The 19,055-nt window shown below is 41.5% G+C and overlaps 1 protein-coding gene across 12 annotated transcripts in view; it reads right to left on the reverse strand.

The window, feature by feature from the left end:
• The window catches only part of ep400 (E1A binding protein p400), a 142,890-nt gene that overhangs the window by 102,549 nt on the left and 21,286 nt on the right, over positions 1-19,055 (reverse strand). For 10 of the 12 annotated variants that reach the window (XM_078554541.1, XM_078554537.1, XM_078554546.1 and 7 more), the window contains 3 exons: positions 9,584-9,706; positions 5,250-5,692; positions 847-1,170 (listed from right to left, as the gene is read on the reverse strand). In XM_078554541.1, the coding sequence (XP_078410667.1) occupies positions 847-1,170; positions 5,250-5,692; positions 9,584-9,706 (890 nt within the window). The remainder of the gene's footprint in view (positions 1-846; positions 1,171-5,249; positions 5,693-9,583; positions 9,707-19,055) is intronic. The other 2 variants (XM_078554545.1, XM_078554542.1) reach the window with 1 other exon arrangement.

Genomic DNA, 19,055 nt, shown 5'->3' on the forward strand with positions numbered 1-19,055 from the left:
GGAATCAGAAATGTTACTTGCTCCAGCACTTCTATTCCCATCCACATTAAATTGTCCAATTCAGCTGAGTGCTGACAAATTACAAAACATAGGTGGTCTACAAATTTACAAGTGGGGAGGTGATGGCAGCATAGTGGTATTGTCACTGGACTATTATTCTAGAGGCTCAGGGTAATGCTCTGGGGACCCAGGTTTGAATCCCACCATGGCAGATGGTGAAATTTTAATTCAATAAAAATCTGGGATTATCTGTTGACAACCATGAAGCCATTGCCGATTGTCATAAAAACCCATCCAGTTCACTAACGTCCTTTAGGGAAGGAAATCAGTCACCCTTACCTGGTGTGACCTACATGTAATTCCAGACCCACAGCAATGTGGCTGACTCTTAAATGCCCTTTGAACAAGGTGAATTAGGGGTGGGCAATAAATGCTGGCCTAGCCAGTGACGCCCACATCCCAAGCAAAAAAATGGATGTCACATTCTTAAATTAAAATGGGACAGTTTAAACTATACAAGTTTTCAATGTGTGGACAAAAAATACATAGAATTACACCGAATATTATAGGACAGGAGCAGGCCATTTGACACAACTGGTCTATGCCAGTTATTTATCTATGCCAGTGTTTATGCTCCACACGAGCCTCCTTACTGTGTCTCACCTAGCAACATATCTTCCCATTCCTTTCTTACTGATGTAAGAGCTAAACAATCAAGTTATTTGACCAGATTTCGATGCCCTAATCTGCCCAAAAGAAGAAAAAAAAAAATCGCACGGTTCAAGAAACCCATTACAAACTGGACACAAGGGTTTAAACAGCTAAATTACAAACCATTGTTCCTACCTGTTTAACTTGTTCAACAACTTTATCTTGTGCGTTTGAGGTGCTATCCTGTGAAACTGGTGATGAATTCTGTAACACCGCTTGAGTTTTAGGTGGTGCTGTGACGGATAAGCTAACCAGCCCCGCTTGCTTGGACTGCGAGATTGGTGACCCTGGCCTGTTTGCAGCCAGGGGAGTCCTATTAGTCAATGCTTGATGTACAGGAGCAGAGGATATTGTCCCTGAAAGGGTCACTTGTGGCACGGATGAGGTAGGCAGTGAATTGGCAATCAATCGTTGGCATGCCTGGCCAGAGTCGCTTGTCGATCGCATCAACGTCACAGTCTATACAAAATCAGAAGTGCAAAGATAAAATGGTCACAAAACAAACATTCGTATTTTCTACAGATCAGTGAAGTCTTAGCATAAATACCACAACACCTACTTATATTACTCTAGCATTCGCAGGCACTTCAAGAACACTTTCCAAGGTAGTGCATAAATGAATGGATACCAAGTGAGGAAGAAACACAGCAATGGCATGGTCTGAGGGGCTGGTCTAAAAGAAGTTTTCCATAGGGCAGGTAGATAGTGTGGAGATTCTCCAAAGCACAGGTACAAGGTGGTTTAAAGTGCACACACCAATTACGGAGCATAGAAGCAGACTGTGTCAAAATACAAGGCAACATACAAACATACGAATTAGGAATAGGCCACTCAGCCCCTTGAGCCTGCTCTGTCATAACCTTGGGGAGGCGGTGGCACAGTGGTAAGGCATGCTGCATTGGGGGCCAGGATTCCAATCCCACCATAGCAGATGGTGAAATTTGAATTCAATCGAAATTTGGAGTTAGAAGTCTAAGGATGATTGTTGTAAAATAAGATCATGGCTAATCTGATTGTAATCTCAACCCCACATTCCTGCCTACCCCCAATAACCTTTCACCCCGTTGTTAATCAAGAATCTATCTAGCTCTGCCTTAAAAATATTCAAAGACTCTGCTTCCACTGCCTTTTGAGGAAGAGAGTTCCAAAGACTCACTACCCTCCGAGAGATTTCTTGTCATCTGTCTGAAATGAGCGGCCCCTTATTTTTAAACATTGACAAGATTAATGAGCATATATTTGACAAATGAATTACAATATTGATAAATGTGGCATGATGCATTTTAGCAGGAAGAATAAGAAGGACACATACTCTTTGAACATTGGGTAGAGAAGCAAAGGGACCTGCGGATACAGATTGACAAATCACTGAAAGCAGCAACAAAGGTTAACAACACGGTTTGCTTTTTTCTTTAAGCAAAACACTAGGATTCATTTTCCTAGATTCCTAATCTAAGAAAAGCAAACATATAACTACGTATAGGAGTTCAATAGGATAGACGTGGAGATGTTGTTTCCATTTGTGAGGGAATTGAAAACTAGGGGTCATAAATGCAAGAAAGTCACTAATGTATTTAATGCAGAATCTAGGACTAACTTCTTTATGCAGAGAGGTGTGAGAATGTGGAAGTCACCATCACAGGGAGTAGTGGAGGCAATTAGAAGAATTCAAGGGGAAGCTGGATAAGCATGAGACACAAATGAATAGAAGGTTTTGTTGATAGGGTGAGATGAAAAAGCGTGGGGGCAGGTTCATGTGCAGCATAGATCAGTTGGACTGAATGACCTGCTTCAGTGCTGTAAGTTCTATGTAATAGGGTGCAGGCAGAGACACAAGGATGTAGAAGGCACTGAAACTGATACTAATGTTAAACATTAAAACAGATACCTATTCTAACACATTAATAACATTGCATATGTATATATAGCACAGAATTTTCGATTTCTAGCTACTGCGCAGTGAGTACATAACCAGAAAGGTACAAACAAGTTACATGTTCTTCAGCTTAACCGAAGTATAATTAGTAATTATTACATGTGGGTAATTTATGGAATACACCAGCACATGGGCATGGCAAATATTTGATTAAAGTGGGACCCACAGAAGGAAAGCAGATTGCGCAGCAGTAAGATAGGGATATGGCACCAATCAATACGGGAGATGGGGGGAATTGGGCTGTGTGGATCCTGATGATGAGGGCTCTTTTCTCGTTCATCATTTTTGCCCTTTATTCAATTGACCATCAAAATTTAAAGCTCAGCCGAGGTCGAAAAAGTTACTAAGTCTAACTCTTGGGATTGGAACTAACAAAGCAAGTTGTGAGGAGGATACAAAGAGTCTGAGATAACATACTGGTATGGATTGAGAATAGGTTAACAGACAGAAAACAGAGTTGGAATAAACGGGTCATTTTCAGGAGGGCAGACTGTTACAAGTGGGGTACTGCAAGGATCGGTGCTGGGGTCACAGGTGTTCACAATCTATCTAATGATTTGGATGTGGGGACCAAATGTAACATTTTTGCTGATGACACAAAACTAAACGGTAATGTAAGTTGTGAGGAGGATGCAAGGCAGCTTCAAGGGGATTTGGACAGGCTAAGTGAATGGGCAAGAACATGGCAGATGGAATATAATGTGAATAAGTGTGAAGTTATCCACTTTGATAGAAAAAACAGAACTGCAGAATATTTCTTAAATGGTGAGAGGTGGGGAAGTGTTGATGCTCACAGGGACTTGAGTGTCCTTGTTCATGAGTCACTAAAAACTAGCATTGGGACTGTATAAAACGCTGGTTAGGCCACAGCTAGAATATTACGTGCAGTTCTGGAATCCGCATTATAGGAAGGATGTGATTGCACTAGAGTGCAGAGGAGATTTACTAGGATGTTGCCTGGGCTGGAGAGTTTTAGTTATGAGGAGAGACTGGATAGACGGGTTATTTTCCCTGGAGCAGAGGAGATTGAGGGGGGACATGACTGAGGTGTATAAAATTTTAAGGGGCATGCATAGAGTAGACAGGAACTTTTCCACTTTGTGGTAGGATCAATAACCAGGGAGCATAGGTTTAAGGTAAGGGGCTGGAGGTTTAGAGGGGATGGGAGGAAGAATTTTTTCACCCAGAGGGTGGTGGGAATCTGGAACTCACTGCCTGAAAGGGTGGTAGAGGCAGGAACCCTCATAACATTTAAGAAGTATTTGGATGTGCATTTGCGATGCCATGGCATACAAGGCTATGGGCCTAGTGCTGGAAAATGGGATTAGAATAGTTAGGTACTTGTTTGACCGCGCAGACTCGATGGGCCGAAGGGCCTTTTTTTGTGCTGTAGACCTCTATGACTCTATAGCATGCAGGTTCAGAAAGCAATTAGGAAGGCAAATGGTATGTTGGCCTTCACCGCAAGGGGATTTGAGTAGAGGAATATAGAGGTCTTGCTGCAATTGTCTAGAGCCTTGGTGAGACTGCATCTGGGGCAGCGTACGCAGTTTTGGACTCCTTATCTAAAGAAGGATGTACGTGCCATAGAGGGTGTGCAATGGAGGTTCACCAGGCTAATCCCTGGGATGGTGGGATTGTTTTATGAGGAGTGACTGAGAAAACTGGGCCTGTATTCTCTAGAGTTTCAAAGAATGAGATATGATCTCATTGAAACTTACAAAATTCTCACAGGAGGTGACAGTGTAGATGTAGATAAGATGTTTCCCTGGCTGCTAAGTCTAGAACCAGGGAACAGTCTCAGAATAAGGGGCAGGGCAGTTAAGCCTGAGATGAGGAGGAATTTCTTCAGTCAGAGGGTGGCGAATCTTTGGAATTCTCTAACCCTGAGGGCTGAGGAAGCTCAATCACTGAGTATGTGCAACATAGAAATCGATAGATTTCTGGATATTAATGACATTAAGAGGCATGGGGATAGTAGTGAAAAATGGCATAGAGGTAGATAATCAGCTATGATCTGCTTGAATGGCAGAGCAGACTTGACAGGCTGAATGGCCTACTCCTGCTCCTATATTGCCAGGCTTGCGGAGACCCTCACAGGCAAGCCCAATCTTTTCCTCACCCGACATGCATGCTTTTCTACCTGCCTGAGCACAAACAGGGCTGAGCTGCCTGTGCTTTGTGAGCAGGAACACCAGGGCCCAGGGGATGGGGGAGGCATGTGTGGCCCCACGGGGCCCATAACATGAATACCCTAGCAGCAGGTCTCCAGACACAGGGGGAGTGGAGTGGGGAGAAAGGTTAAAAACTTCTCAAGAGTGCAGACTTGGTGGGGGCAGAGGGATGGTGAGGGCAGGAATTGTAATTATTACAATGAATCTCAGAATTCCAAACTGGAAACAGTTGGAGCCACTGAAAATCAGTTAACAAAGTGTAGAAATGATGGTGCTGATGGAAGTACAGAAAGCAGCTACACTCAACTATAACCAGAGAAGTTAACAGCAGTCTTTAGTTTCTACTTCAACCATTACATCTGTAAAAGTAACATTTGTCGCAACCAATACTTTTGGTTCATACACCGCCTTCAGATAGCATGTTTTACCTGCTGTTGTGAAAGGTGTGCTTGTGACTGCTGGAGTTGTGCTGACGGTTGAGTTTGCATCGGTATGTGAAGTGAAGTTTGCACCTGCTGCTGCAGCTGAACCTGAAGCTGGGTCTGAGACTGGGAAAGAGAAATAGACGGTTGCTGGGGCTTGACCTGCGGAAGGTTTTGAGGCTGGGGCTGGGGTTGGAGAATGGGCTGGGGGTGAAGCTGGGGATGGGGTTGCAGCTGGGTTTCTACTACGTGCTGTTGCGTCAACTGAATAGTAGTTGGGAGTGAAGTCAACGGCATCGCTGTGGGTTGCAGTCTGCCAGGCAGCTGAGGTGGAGGCGTGTGCAGGCTGGCTGCATTCTGCACTGGAGGTCCTTTGGAAGGGTCGTATTGCTGTTGGTTTTGTTTCTGGCCAGTGAGCTGTATCGTCTGAGGAGTAGGGGGCATTCCACCTAAAGAAATGTTAAACAAAGAGAACATTGAGTCAACATCATTTGTGCTTTTCTTAATTAATTCATTTAATTTTAGCAAATGGTGAACAAATGCAATTAGCAAAATGACCAAATAACAAAAGTTATAAACATCCACCCACAGTGCCAGGCTGTGAAATATTGCTAAGAACAAAACATATAGGATCCTGGGTTTTATAAACAGAGGCATATAGAGGACAAAAGCAAGGAAGTTGTGCTAAAGTTTTATAAAACACTGGTTAGGCATCAGCTGGAGTATTGTGCCCAATTCAGGGCACCACACATTAAGAAGCACGTCAATACCTTGAGGGTGAAGAGAAGATTTACCAGGGTTGAAGAACTTCAGCTATGTAGAAAGACAATAGAAGCTGGGACTTATCTCCTTAGAACAGAGGTTAAGGGGAGATTTGATACTGTTCAAAATCATGAGGGGTTTTGATAGTTAAATGGGGAGAAACTGTTTCCATTGGTAACCAGAGGACACAGATTTAAAATAACTGGTAAAAGAACCAGAGACAAGGAAGTTTTTTTTGAACACACAAAGCAATGATGATCCGAAATGTACTGCCTGAAAGGGTGGTGGAAGCAAATTCAATTGCAACATTCAACAGAGAACTGGATAAATACTCAAAGGGGAAAAATGTGCAGGGTTATGGGGAAAGAGTAGAGGTAGTGTGGCTAACTGAATAGCTCTTTCCAGGAGCCAACACAGGCAAAATGGGCTCCTATGCTGAATGATTCAAAGTCTGCTTCTCTGCAACATAAACACAGAAAGAAAACAACTACTAAAGGACAGATTTCATCAGATGCTTGGAATTAAGTGTAAATTAATTTTTAAAATCAAACCTGATTGAAATCAAACAGAACCTTTTCAGCACATTTGACGAGGGGGGAAAAAAATCTCGGTACAGAACTCCTTGTTGAGATTCAGCACTTGCTTTTCTGTCATCATGTTCTATTGAATTTTTAAAAAAACAGTTTACTGACACTAGAGCAAACTAACCCATATTCTGCAGGTGCAAAATGTCAGAGAAATAAATTTATAGTGATTCCGCTCGAGTAAACTATGCAACTTTCTACAGATCATCATCTTTGAGGTTTCACTACGACCTAAACAGAGACAAAGCACGATACTGAACTGATGAGAGCAACACGCGCTTGCCTCAAACCTGTAAGCTAAGTATGAGTTGGGTTATAGACAATAATATAAACAGCTAAACTCTCTATGGGATTCCAGTACTGCAAATGCAATTATCTTGAATGGGTTTACTGGTGCAGGAACAAGGAAGGAAGCAGAATATCAAATCCTGACAGAAATAGCCTAAGCTCCTCTTCACCATAAGATCAAACATACAGTCCTCAACTCCTGTCGCAGAAGTTCTGTGAAAGCTGAACTATTAATTTAATTCACAAAATTAAATAACACAAAACATAGATCTACAAGGTGGTGAAGCAGCAACCAGACTGAACCTTCTGGGGAGAAGTTAGAAATAAACTTACCCCTTGAGTCACTTGTGAGTTAAGCACTTTGCATTCAAATTATGCTCCATTGCCTTTAAATTTTGTACAAAAAAGACCAAAGTCATGTTGGGAACTTAAACATGCACGTACGCTTAACTAATGACCTGGTCAGGGAGGGTCTAGAAGAGACCCTCAGAGAAACAAGGAACAGGTTAAGTGTAGGTTAAATGTCAATAATGATAGACTGGTTGTGCATTACACATACTGCAACTTAACCCTCCTACACAATTTGACACCACAGCTCTGGCAAAATAAGGGAACTGCAAGGAAAACAAAGACTAACTCAATACCCGCCGACATGTTCAAACATCTATCCTGGGAAATGAGTGTTAAAGAAAACAGAAAAAGTCATTCAGATGAAAGCTGAATTACACCACAAACTCCCCAAAAGCTCCCTTCCTGGAGATAACTTTTTTAAAACACTCTCCCACTTCTCTCAGTTTGGAGGGAACCTCTACATGTCCTGACCTGGTGTGAGTAAAGCATTTATTCCTTTTGCTGAGAATACACCAATCTTAATAGGCTTCACCTTGTTAAGATTAAAGTGAGTGTTACGTAGGCTACATAACAACTTTCACTACACTTCTCCACTGCATACATTATGATGCAATAGGTGCAATAGAACAAAAAGCATTATTTTTTAAAGAGTAACTGGATGAATCAGAGGGTTCAGAATGGAGGTGACCATATGGCACTCGTTGGGAAGTGGCTTCAATAAATGTTGCTTTCAAACTGCTGAACCACTTGCAGAATGTGCAAAGCCTGATGATGCTATGCAACCTGCTATGGGACTGACCTTGAGCACCAACCGTAACACTGAAGTGTTGCGCACAGTTGCCTAAATAACAAGCACTATATTTCTTACACAGACCTTCCCTGATATCAGGAAAAGATCCCCAATGCAAAAAACATACGACCTCTAGAGATGAGTACAATGTTAAGCCTGCCCATAACTAAAGCCAGCCTGTAACAGTACACATCACCAGAAGTGATCGCTTATGTTCTCGACACAAAAAACTAGGGTGTAACCTCAAAGAAAGAAAGAGCTTACATTTATACAGCGCCTGTCAGAATGCTCCAAAGTACTTTACAGCCAATGGGCTACACTTTTGAAGTACAGCCAATTTGCGCATAGGTAGGTCCCATAAACAGCAACGCGATAATGACCTGATAAATCAGTTTTAGAAATGTTGGTTAAGGGATAAGTATTGGCCAGGAAACCAGTGAGAACTCCCCTGCTCTTCCTCACTTATAGTGATCATGGGATCTTTGCATCCACCTGAGGGGTCAAACAGGGCCTCAGATAATTGACTCATCCAAAAGACAGCGCCTCCGACAGTAAAGCACACCCTCATTGGCCTAGCTCAAGCCTCTGGAACCCACAACCTTCTGACTCAGAGGTAACAGTGCTAACCAAAGAACTATGGTTGAAACCTAATGACTTTTCATGGAATGAAAAGAAAAAAAGAATGGTGAGGAAAGGAAGATGGCGCAATAAAATATGTGAGTACCTAATAACAATCATAAGTGCTAGAAAAATAAATATCAATGAAGGGACATGTATATTAAGCCACAGAATACAAGGTAATCCTCTCAGAGAATAAATTGGTCAGAAGCCTGGCAGGTTAACAGATCACATCTGAGTCCTGCTTTACCTTCATGGTTAGAAAATACAGTAAAAATATGCTGTAATGAAAGATGATACCTACACACCACAGCTTGGCCAGGCATGAATCTACTACTAAATATAAAACTGCATTCTAAACAGAATTTTAAACACTCTGCATTAAAAACACAATAAAGCTATAGTACGTTCAAAAACTCACAAAAGGACAAGTACATTTCTGTCAGGTTTGATTCAACAGAGGTTAATTTGCTCCAACTCAGATTGTCTGAGCACGCATCGACACACAGTTCGAAAACATCACATACTGCATTTATATTGCACTGATACTTTCAATATAGCACAGCCCTCTTTATAATGCACCAATTAACTGGCTCTGGAGAACAGCATCATAACAAGGATGGAATGGAGTTTATACTTTCTTGCAACTTTTCCCTGTAAATAGATGTTTTAGCTTCTTGAAAATGTCACTAATGTTCATGCATACTTGGTCTGACTGTATACATTTTAACTTAAAACTGGCATTGTTCACATTCATTAAAGTTTGGACTAAGAAACAGAAGCTTGCTACAAATGAATCCCTTACTAAAATTGTTAATCTCATTTTAAATTGATGGATCTTGCGACTGGAGGAAGTTTATGCACAACTTAAATATATGGAAAAAGGTCCTTGCAAATGAGAGAAGACATCAAAATGTGCATGTGAAGGTGTGTTTGATATCTCTTACCCTGCACTGTTGGCATGAGTTGCTGTAAGGGAACAATAGCTGGAGATCCTAAAGTAGTCACAGTTGTATGCTGGAAAACCATTCCATGACGACCACCTTCTATCCGTGGCCTTTTATTCTGATCTGAAGTCAAAAGCAAAACACAGAGTTCGCAATATTATGCAATAAAAAACACTTACTGAAGCACCTCCCTTCAAGGTCAATGCAGACTTGTTCATCATGCAGCAAACTTCTGACTTTCAGCAACTTTCTTAACTCTTTCAAAACAGCAGTGGTAGACTATGCGAACCATTTAAAAGCTTGAAAGTATTGCATAAGTTAGTGAACAGCCAAGTACCTTAATTTATCAAGTAGCCTGACAGCGTTCCTAAGGGCCAAATTAATGGTGCAAGGGATGCAATATATTGAAAGTATCAGGTTTTTGTGTGATGGGATACTGTTTTTACATCACATTATATGCAGCATGCACTCACTCAATGGCACTCCGGCTAGTGCTATAGGCACATTTTCCACAGCATGAAGATCTGAGGAAGCTCTCTGGGGTTTTTCAACTTAAATAAAAAAAAATCATGAGCAACATTAGGTTAATGAGAGAGCATTGTATAAGAGGCATTTAATGTGACACGTATACATTAGAATAAGCTCTATATGTACCTCAACCACACCTGACTGCACATTAATTCTCTTCGATCTACATAGATACTCATTAAACTTATATACATTATGAATGTATATCTATCTCAGGACATCCAGTACGCCACATATAATTTTTAAAGTATTATCTTAGTTATGAGTATAGGCTGAATCCTTTTCACTTTAGTGAAGTGTAGACTTATGGGTGATTTGATTGAGGTTTAGAAGATGAAGGGATAGATTGTGTTCTAGTGGACAGGGTGTTCCAATTAAATAGGTTTAGATCAAGGTTCGATGTCAGGAAGTGAATCTTTCCCTAGGGAATAGTGAACTCTGGAACAGGTCCCCAGCTCATGTGGTAGGCACAAATTTACTGAATTCCTTCAAACAAGAGCAGAACCTGTTTCTGGCTGTGGCAAAGATCACCGCATACAAAAGGATAGATACTACAAGGAATTATCAGGGCCAGAGTGATCTCCTGCGGTAGTTTTGATTGCCTCAACGGGTCAGCGAAGAATTTCCCAAATTTATTTTTCCCAAATTCGCCTGGGCTTTTCTCCTCTCCCAGGAGATCACATGGTTTCAAGTAGGGCGGAGAGCATACATAGTTATACAGAAGGCATCACAAGTGGTTCACATCACAAGGCCAGGTGGACCAGAGGATCTTTACCTGTCCATCACTATTCATAAGTAGGTTCTGAGCGAGTAACATGCCTGAAAATATGAATGGCATTCACAAGCAGCTCAAATTTTGTTCTCACAGCTTGAGTCTGTCAGAAACTGGAACATGTTACTGCTCTATACAATGTACAACTGCACAAGAGCTGCTCCATCACACTGCTAAGGAGGAAAAATGAGAGGCGCTCATAAGCATTTCCCACCTTGTTAGAAATCATTCGGAAATGATCCACATAAGTAAACCAAACTGCCTTTAGAGAAATGACACAGCAAACAAAAAATGTGTGCAAAATAGACAAAGCTTGGCTTTTAAATTAAGTCTTCAGCTAAAAGGGTTACCATCTCAGGAATTTTGATAATACTGCCATTAGGATAAGATGTCGGAATTATGTTGCTTAATTTCAACCCAATATTATAGTCTTAAAATCTGAAATGCTTGAGCAAAGTTTAACACTATTAATTAGCAGCTAATTACAGCATTATTTTCAAAAGTGATTATCCATGAGACATATTTGATCATGATTTAGGCTCCTAAATGAGGATCAGCTATAATGGCAATGGAGAATAAGAACAGCTATAACAATTACATTTTATATTTACAGTTATTACTATGTTATTTTCAAAATATTAAAGAAACACTTGCATACACAGAGCGTTTTTGTGACCCCCAAACGTCCCAAAGCGCTTTACAGCCAAAGAGCTTCTGAAATGTAGTCACTGTTGTAATGTGGGAAACAAGTCAGCCAATTTTCACACAGCAAACTCTCACAAACATCGACGCAATAATGACCAGGTCATCTGTTTTTGTCATGTTCTTCTTCAAAATAGTGCCAAGGAATCTTTTAGGCCCTCGGTTAAATCTCATTTGAAAGACAGCATCTCCGACAGTGCAGCACTCCCTAAGTACTGCGCTGGAATATCAGCCTTGATTTTGGTGCTCAAGTCCTATAGTAGGATTTGAACCCAGAACACACTGACTCAAGGCAAGTGAGCCGCAGCTGACATCGTTATGTGCCCGCAGGGGTATACTTTCTTAAAGAAGAAGTTAGATTGTTGGGAGAAGCCAGTCACCCAAACATAACACAACCCAGTCATTAAATAAAGTAAAGGCAAAATGCTGCGGATGCTGGAAATCTGAAACAAAAACAAAAAAATGCTGGAAAAGCTCAGCAGGTCTGACAGCATCTGGGGAGAGAAAGGCAGAGTTAACGTTTCGAGTCTGTATGACTCTTCTTCAGAGTATTAAATAAAGTAACCTAACTTATATAATGAAACAATCCTGGTTGCACAGCTGATATTAGAGGCGTTAAATAACTTCGTATTTATTCCATTGATAAAGATTATGAACCTAGAGATAACAAATACAACTGAACTTTGTGTAGAGATTTGATAGGGTAGATGAATAGAAGATGGTTCCACTTGCCAGGGAATCCAAAGCCAAGGGTAATAAAATCAAGTTAAGATGGTCACTAATAAAACCAATGGGGAATTCAGGAGAAACTTCTTTACACAGAGAATGGTGAGGACGTGGAATAGAAGGATATACTGAGAGATGAATTAGGGCAGGAGGCTTGTGTGAAGTACAAACATTGACATAGGCCAATCGAGCTGCAAAGCCTGTTTCTATGCTGTGATTTCAACTTCCAAGGGGAGAGGCTACAATATGGTAGAGGAAATTCACAGGAGTCAGCACTAAAATAGAAGATGTAGGGAGACGGATCGCAAAGCCACCAGAACTCCATCTCCTGGGCGGAAGCCCGAATCATGACAGCCAATTGTTAAGTGAGGTAGGTATGGTAAACATTCGTAGTTTTTTTATTCATTCACCTGATGTAGGCTTCACTGACTGGGTCAGCATTTATTGCCCATCCCTAAATGCCCTTGAGAAGGTGGTGGTGAGCTGCCTTCTTGAACCACTGCAGTCCATGTGGTGTAGGGGCACCCACAGCACTATTAGCGAGAGAGTTCCAGGATTTTCCAGAGAGTGTGAAGGAACGGTGATATATTTCCAAGTCAGGATGCTGAGTGACTTGGATGGGAACTCCCAGGTGGTGGTATTCCCATCTATCTGCTGCCCTTGTCCTTCTAGATGGTAGTGATCATGGGTTTGATAGGTGCTGTCGAAGGAGCCTTGCAGTGCATCTTGTAGATGGTACACACTGCTGCTACTGTGTGTCGATGGTGTAGGGAATGAATGTATGTGGATGTGGTGCCAATCAAGTGGGCTGCTTTGTCTTGGATGGTGTCAAGATTCTTGAGTATCTTGGGCGCTGCACTCATCCAGGCAAGTCGGGAGTATTCCATCACACTCCTGACTTGTGCCTTGTAGATGGTGGACAGGCTTTGGGGAGTCAGGAGGTGAGTTACTCGTCACACGATTCCTAGCCTCTGACCTGCTCTTGTAGCCACAGTATTTATATGGCTAGTCCAGTTCAGTTTCTGGTCAATGGTAACCCCGAGGATGTTGATAGTGGGGGATTCAATGATGGCAATGCCATTGATCGTCAAGGGGAGATGGTTGGACTCTCTCCTGTTGGAAATGGTCATTGCCTGACACTTGCGTGGCGTGAATGTTTCTTGCCACTTGTCAGCCCAAGCCTGGATACTGTCCAGGTCTTGCTGCATTTGGACATGGACTAGCTTCAGTATCTGAGGAGTCACGAATGGCGCTGAACATTGTGCAATTATCAGCGAATATCCCCACTTCTGACCTTATGATGAAGCAGCTGAAGATGGTTGGGCTGAGGACAATACCCTGAGAAACTCCTGCAGTGATGTCCTGGAGCTGAGACGACTGGCTCCAACAACCACAACCAACTTCCTTTGTGCTAAGTATGACTCCAGCCAGCAGACAGCTTTCTCCGATTCCTAGTGACTCCAGTTTTGCTAGGACTCTTGTCAGCCCACCTCAGGGGTTCAGCTCTTTTGTCCATGTTTGAACCAAGGCTCTAATGAGGTCAGGAGCTGAGTGGCCACAGCGGAACCCAAACTGGGTGTCTGTGGGCAGGTTATTACTAAGCAAGTGCCGCTTGATAGCACTGTTGATGACCCCTTCCATTACTTACTGATAATGGAGAGTAGGCTGATGGGGCGGTAATTGGCTGGGTTGGATTTGTCCTGCTTTTTGTGTGCAGGACATACCTGGGCAATTTTCCACATAGCTGAGTGGATGCCAGTGTTGTGGCTGTACTGGAACAGCTTGGCTAGGGGCATGGCAAGTTCTGGAGCACAAATCTTCAGTAAATTGGCTGAAGGCTGGCATCTGTGATGCTGGGGACCTCAGGGGGAGGCTGAGATGGATCATCCACTCTGCATTCTGGGCTGAAGATTGTAGCAAACGCTTCAGCCTTATCTTTTGCACTGATGTGCTGGGCTCCTCCATCGTTGAGGATGGGGGTATTTGTAAGACCTCCTCCTCCAGTGAGTTGTTTAATTATCCACCACTATTCATGACTAGATGTGGCAGGCCTGCAGAGCTTAGATCTGATCCATTGGTTGTGGGATCACTTAGCTCTGTCTATGACTTGCTGCTTATGCTATTTGGCACGCAAGTAGTCCTGTGTTATAGCTTCACCATGTTGACACCTCATTTTCAGGTATGCCTGATGCTGCTCCTGGCATGCCTTCATGCACTCATTGAACCAGGGTTGATCCCCTGGCTTGATGGTAATGGTAGAGTGGGGGATATGCTGGGCCACGAGGTTACAGATTGTGTTCCGAGTGCAATTCTGCTGCTGCTGATGACCCACAGCGCCTCATGGTTGCCCAGTCTAGAGTTGCTAGGTCTGTTCAAAATCTATCCCATTTAGCACGGTGGTAGTGCCACACAACACAGTATAACACAAATAGGAAGCAAAGTCTTTTTGACCAGAAATGAGCACTTCACTAACAGTTTTAACATAACATATAGGTAGTTGTCACGTAGACAAATGTTGTTTGCCTTCTTTTGAGCTTTGAGCAGCCACCATACTAGTAGATTTAAATACAAGGGTAGCATGAATATCTTGTAACTAGAACAAGCAAAAACCACTGTTGCCTATAGCACTTTGTTTGAGGTAAGCACTTTCTAGGACACGACATCTATCTATAACCTGTTGCTGGGTTTCTAAAGCAATGAGTCTCGGTGTCAGCCACGGCTCAATTGTGGCTATCACACCTCTGTGTACAAAGGTTGTGGATTCAATTGATCCAGGCCTTGAGCACAAAAATTAAGGGTGACACTCTAATACAATACTGATGGAGTGCTGCACAGTCAGAGGTGCCGTCTTTCAGAGAAGACATTGAAATGAAGGCCTGTCTGCCCCTGAGGTGGATGCAAAAATCCCATGACCACTATTTCAAAGAGCCAGAGAGTTCATCCTGCTCAATATTTATCCCTCAATCAACATCACAAAAATAGGTTATCTGGTCACTAGCATGTTGCTGTTTGAAAGAGTTTGCCGTGCACAAAAGAGCTACTGCATTTCCTACATTTCAACAGTGTCTATACTTCAAAAGTACCTCATTGGATGTAAAGCACTTTGGGACATTTGTCGTCATGAAAGGCACTATATAAATGCAAATCCTTCTTTCTACAGGAGCAGTACTCTTCCTTTTTGTGCTTTAAGCTTGGAAATTGGCCTGGACAGACATGGCATCATGAAATTATCATAGTGAAGTTAAGGAATGTTGTTCAAAGTATTTACAGCACAGAAACAGGCCATTCAACCCAACTGGTCCATAGCTGTTTTCATGCCTCTTCCCTCTTCCCACCCTACTTCATCTAACCCCATCAACATCTCTTTTTATTGCTTTCTTCCTGTGTTTATCTAGCTTCCCCTTAAATGCACCTTGTTATTCACCTCAGTTCCTCCGTGCCTAGCAAATTCCACATTCCTACCACTTGCTGGATAAAGCAGTTTATCCTGATTTCCCCAATTCCCTGGTGCTGGTCTCGCTCATGAGTGAAACATGTTGTCTACATTTACCCTTTCAAACCCTTTCATAGCCTTAAAGGCTTTTCCTGTATCAGGTCACCCCTCAGTCTTTTTCTAGAGAAAAAAGCTCCAGCATGTTCAGTCTTCGCTGATAAATATAATCTCTCAGTCCTGTTACTATTCTTCAGTGCCTCTGTTTTTTTTTTAAATATATGGAGACCAGAAATGTTCAAAATACTCCAAGTATGGTTTAACCAAGATCACATACAACACCGCGTCTTAGTAATAGTATACTGGTTTAGCACAAGGAATCTGGGACTTTAGTTACATGGTGAAAATAGAAAAGCTGGGGTTGTTCTCTTTTAGAGCAAAGAAAGTCATGGGGAGAGTCAATAAATGTTCAATATCATGAAGGGTTTTGACAGGTTAGATAAGGAGATACTGTTTCTCCACTGGTAGGGCAAGTAACCAGAGTACATGGATTTAAGCTAATTAGCAAGAGAACCAGAAGAGAGATGATTTATCTTTTGATGCAGTGAGTTGTTGTGATCAGGAATGCACTGCCTGGAAGAGTGGTGGAAGCAAATTCAAGAGTGACTGTCAAAAGTGGACTGGCTAAGTGCTTGAAGGAGAAGCTATTCCGCTGTGGGGAAAGGGCAGAGGAGTAGAATTATTTGAATAGCTCTTTCAAAACAATGGGACGAATGGCAGCATTCTGTGTCATATCATTCTATGATTCTATGACATGTCATTGAGAATATATTATAAGGTCTAAAACAAAACCCTAAATGCCAAAGTTTAATACTGTGCATTACCAAGCAAGTCTGAAATATCCACAATGATTTGTCAGAAGTCACTATAACACCAATCTCTGAACAGTCGTGCTTAAAACTGAAACTAAAACTGCAGTTATTGAAGGGAGCTAAGATACAACTGGATTAGAAGGCTGAGCAATATTGCTGGCAAATAAGATTCTGATCACCTGTACCAATACAGCATCCAATAAATTAGTCAGCAACATTTTGGCAAATGATAGAAATAACAATAATCCTGGCAGCAACAATCTGCACAAGCACGAATTAGAATTACCTGTAAAGCAATGCCTACTATAGCAAACTATTTAAGAGTACGAGGGATGTGGGCAAAGGTAGATTGAATCTGATGGACTACAAGGACTGAAAATTTCCTATTATATATATATGTATATATATATATATATATATACACATATATATATAACATATTACACAGTAGAATATTTCCTCATGTTGAGGATGATGGACGTAGCCAGATATTTCCAGGTTACAGAAGGGGTGGGGTTTATAAACTTTGAATTATTAAAGTACACTCCATAATCTCAGAGTCATTACATAGAGTCAGTCATTGCAGCACAGAAGGAGGCCATTCAGCCCATCAAGTCCATGTGGGGACTACTGAAAAATTAAACAATGAGCAACAAAGTGAAATGCAAAACCACCTGCCGACAAAATAGAAATCTCTACCTATTCACACCTTGAAGCCCACTGCTGCCATTAGCTGACAGGATGTAACTGTGTGAAAACATTACATTCAGGGAAGAAAACATTTTGACCAATGACAGCTGGGAAAAGTACATGGAGGAAACAAATGAGGTGAAAATAAGTATTCCCTATCAGTATCGGAGGGGAGGCTGATGACAGAATGGCAGCCAAATACAGGAGTATGGTTTGTATACCAATATAACCAACTGGCTTTGAACTAAAACAACAAAAAGTGCAACTTAGGAACCAGAAAAGGCCATGCATCTCATCCTAAACCATTTTCCCCAATCCATTCAACCCATCCCAAACCTGTTCCAGGAACACACCAAACCATGTTTTCAGCTTGTTTTCTTACCCTTAATCTATATACACTACTCCTTGTTGAATCAAAAAGTTGATCCAATTCCCTTTTGAATGCTTGGAGTGAAAATTTGCAGTAGGAGATGGCAAATCAATTGCACAAAGGTGCGATGAAGCTGTTTCTCAAATTCAAGCTGTGATTACTTTAGCCTACATTCAAATTCTCCGGTTTCATAATTCGGACCTGGCATGAAGCAACTTTTGCAGCTTTACTGATTCTCTCCATTAAGATATTCATTAATATTTTTCATCTGAATAAAGGGAACTCAGTAACACAGTGTTAATTATTTTCAGCAAAAGAGTTATCTTTTTTCAATCGCCAAATTAAAAATGACCCAATACTATTTCTTTAAAAACTTGCATTTACGTAGCACCTTTTCATGTACAAAACCTTTCCAAGGTGGTTCACAGAAGGGCAATTAGGGATGGGGCAATAAATGCTGGCTTGGCCAGTGACGATCAAATCCCATGAATGAATTTTTTTTCTAAAAATCTTACAAAAATTGACACCAAGCCAAAGGAAGAGATCTCAGAAGGCAAGGCTACTAAAGCTCAGCCAGACGTAGGTTTCAAAGGATGACAGAAAAGTGAAGAGATGGACAGATGAAGGAGGGAATTCAGAGCTGAGAGCCTCGACAGCTAACAGCTGTCAATTCAATTGATAATTCTGGAATTAAAAACTAGTCTCAATAATGATGAACATGAAACTATCATCCATTGTCATAAAAACCCATCTGGTTCACTAGTGTCCTATAGGGGAGGAAACCTACCAACCTTACCTGGTGTGGCCTACATGTGACTCCAGGCCCATAGCAATGCGGTTGACTCTCAACTGCCATTTGTTATGACCTAACAAGCCACTCAGTTCAAGGGCAATTAGAAATGGGGAACAAATGCTGCTCTTGCCTGCGACACCCACATTCCATGAAAGAATAAATTTTAAAAGATTTCGTCACAATATTCCTCTTTGCTCCCTCACACAATAACCATGTCTGATTATAAGTCATTGTCATTGTCTCCACGGTCACATTCCACTTCTTTCCCGGCAGGTTTTATTAGGAAATGCTAGCAGCTGTTAATAGTTACCTGATAGCAGGAAATTCCTTTGATTGTTCAGAGCAAAACACTTGTCAGTCAACAAGATAACTAGCAAAATTAACTTTTCCAAAATCTATTTATTTACACCACACAGTGTTAATTATATTGTTTAGATACAAAGGTGAAGGACATTGTTTAATTAAGTACCTAGAGCACTTATAAAGAGAGACTGGTGCCCTTTAAGAGGCTACCAATTTAACTTATTAATTTGTTAATTTGATTAATTAATTCACTCTACTGTTCTATCAAAAGAGTTTAAAGAGGGAT

The sequence above is a fragment of the Cetorhinus maximus genome, chromosome 12 (assembly GCF_964194155.1).
Source record: "Cetorhinus maximus chromosome 12, sCetMax3.hap1.1, whole genome shotgun sequence".
In the NCBI taxonomy this organism is placed as follows: Eukaryota; Metazoa; Chordata; class Chondrichthyes; order Lamniformes; family Cetorhinidae; genus Cetorhinus; species Cetorhinus maximus.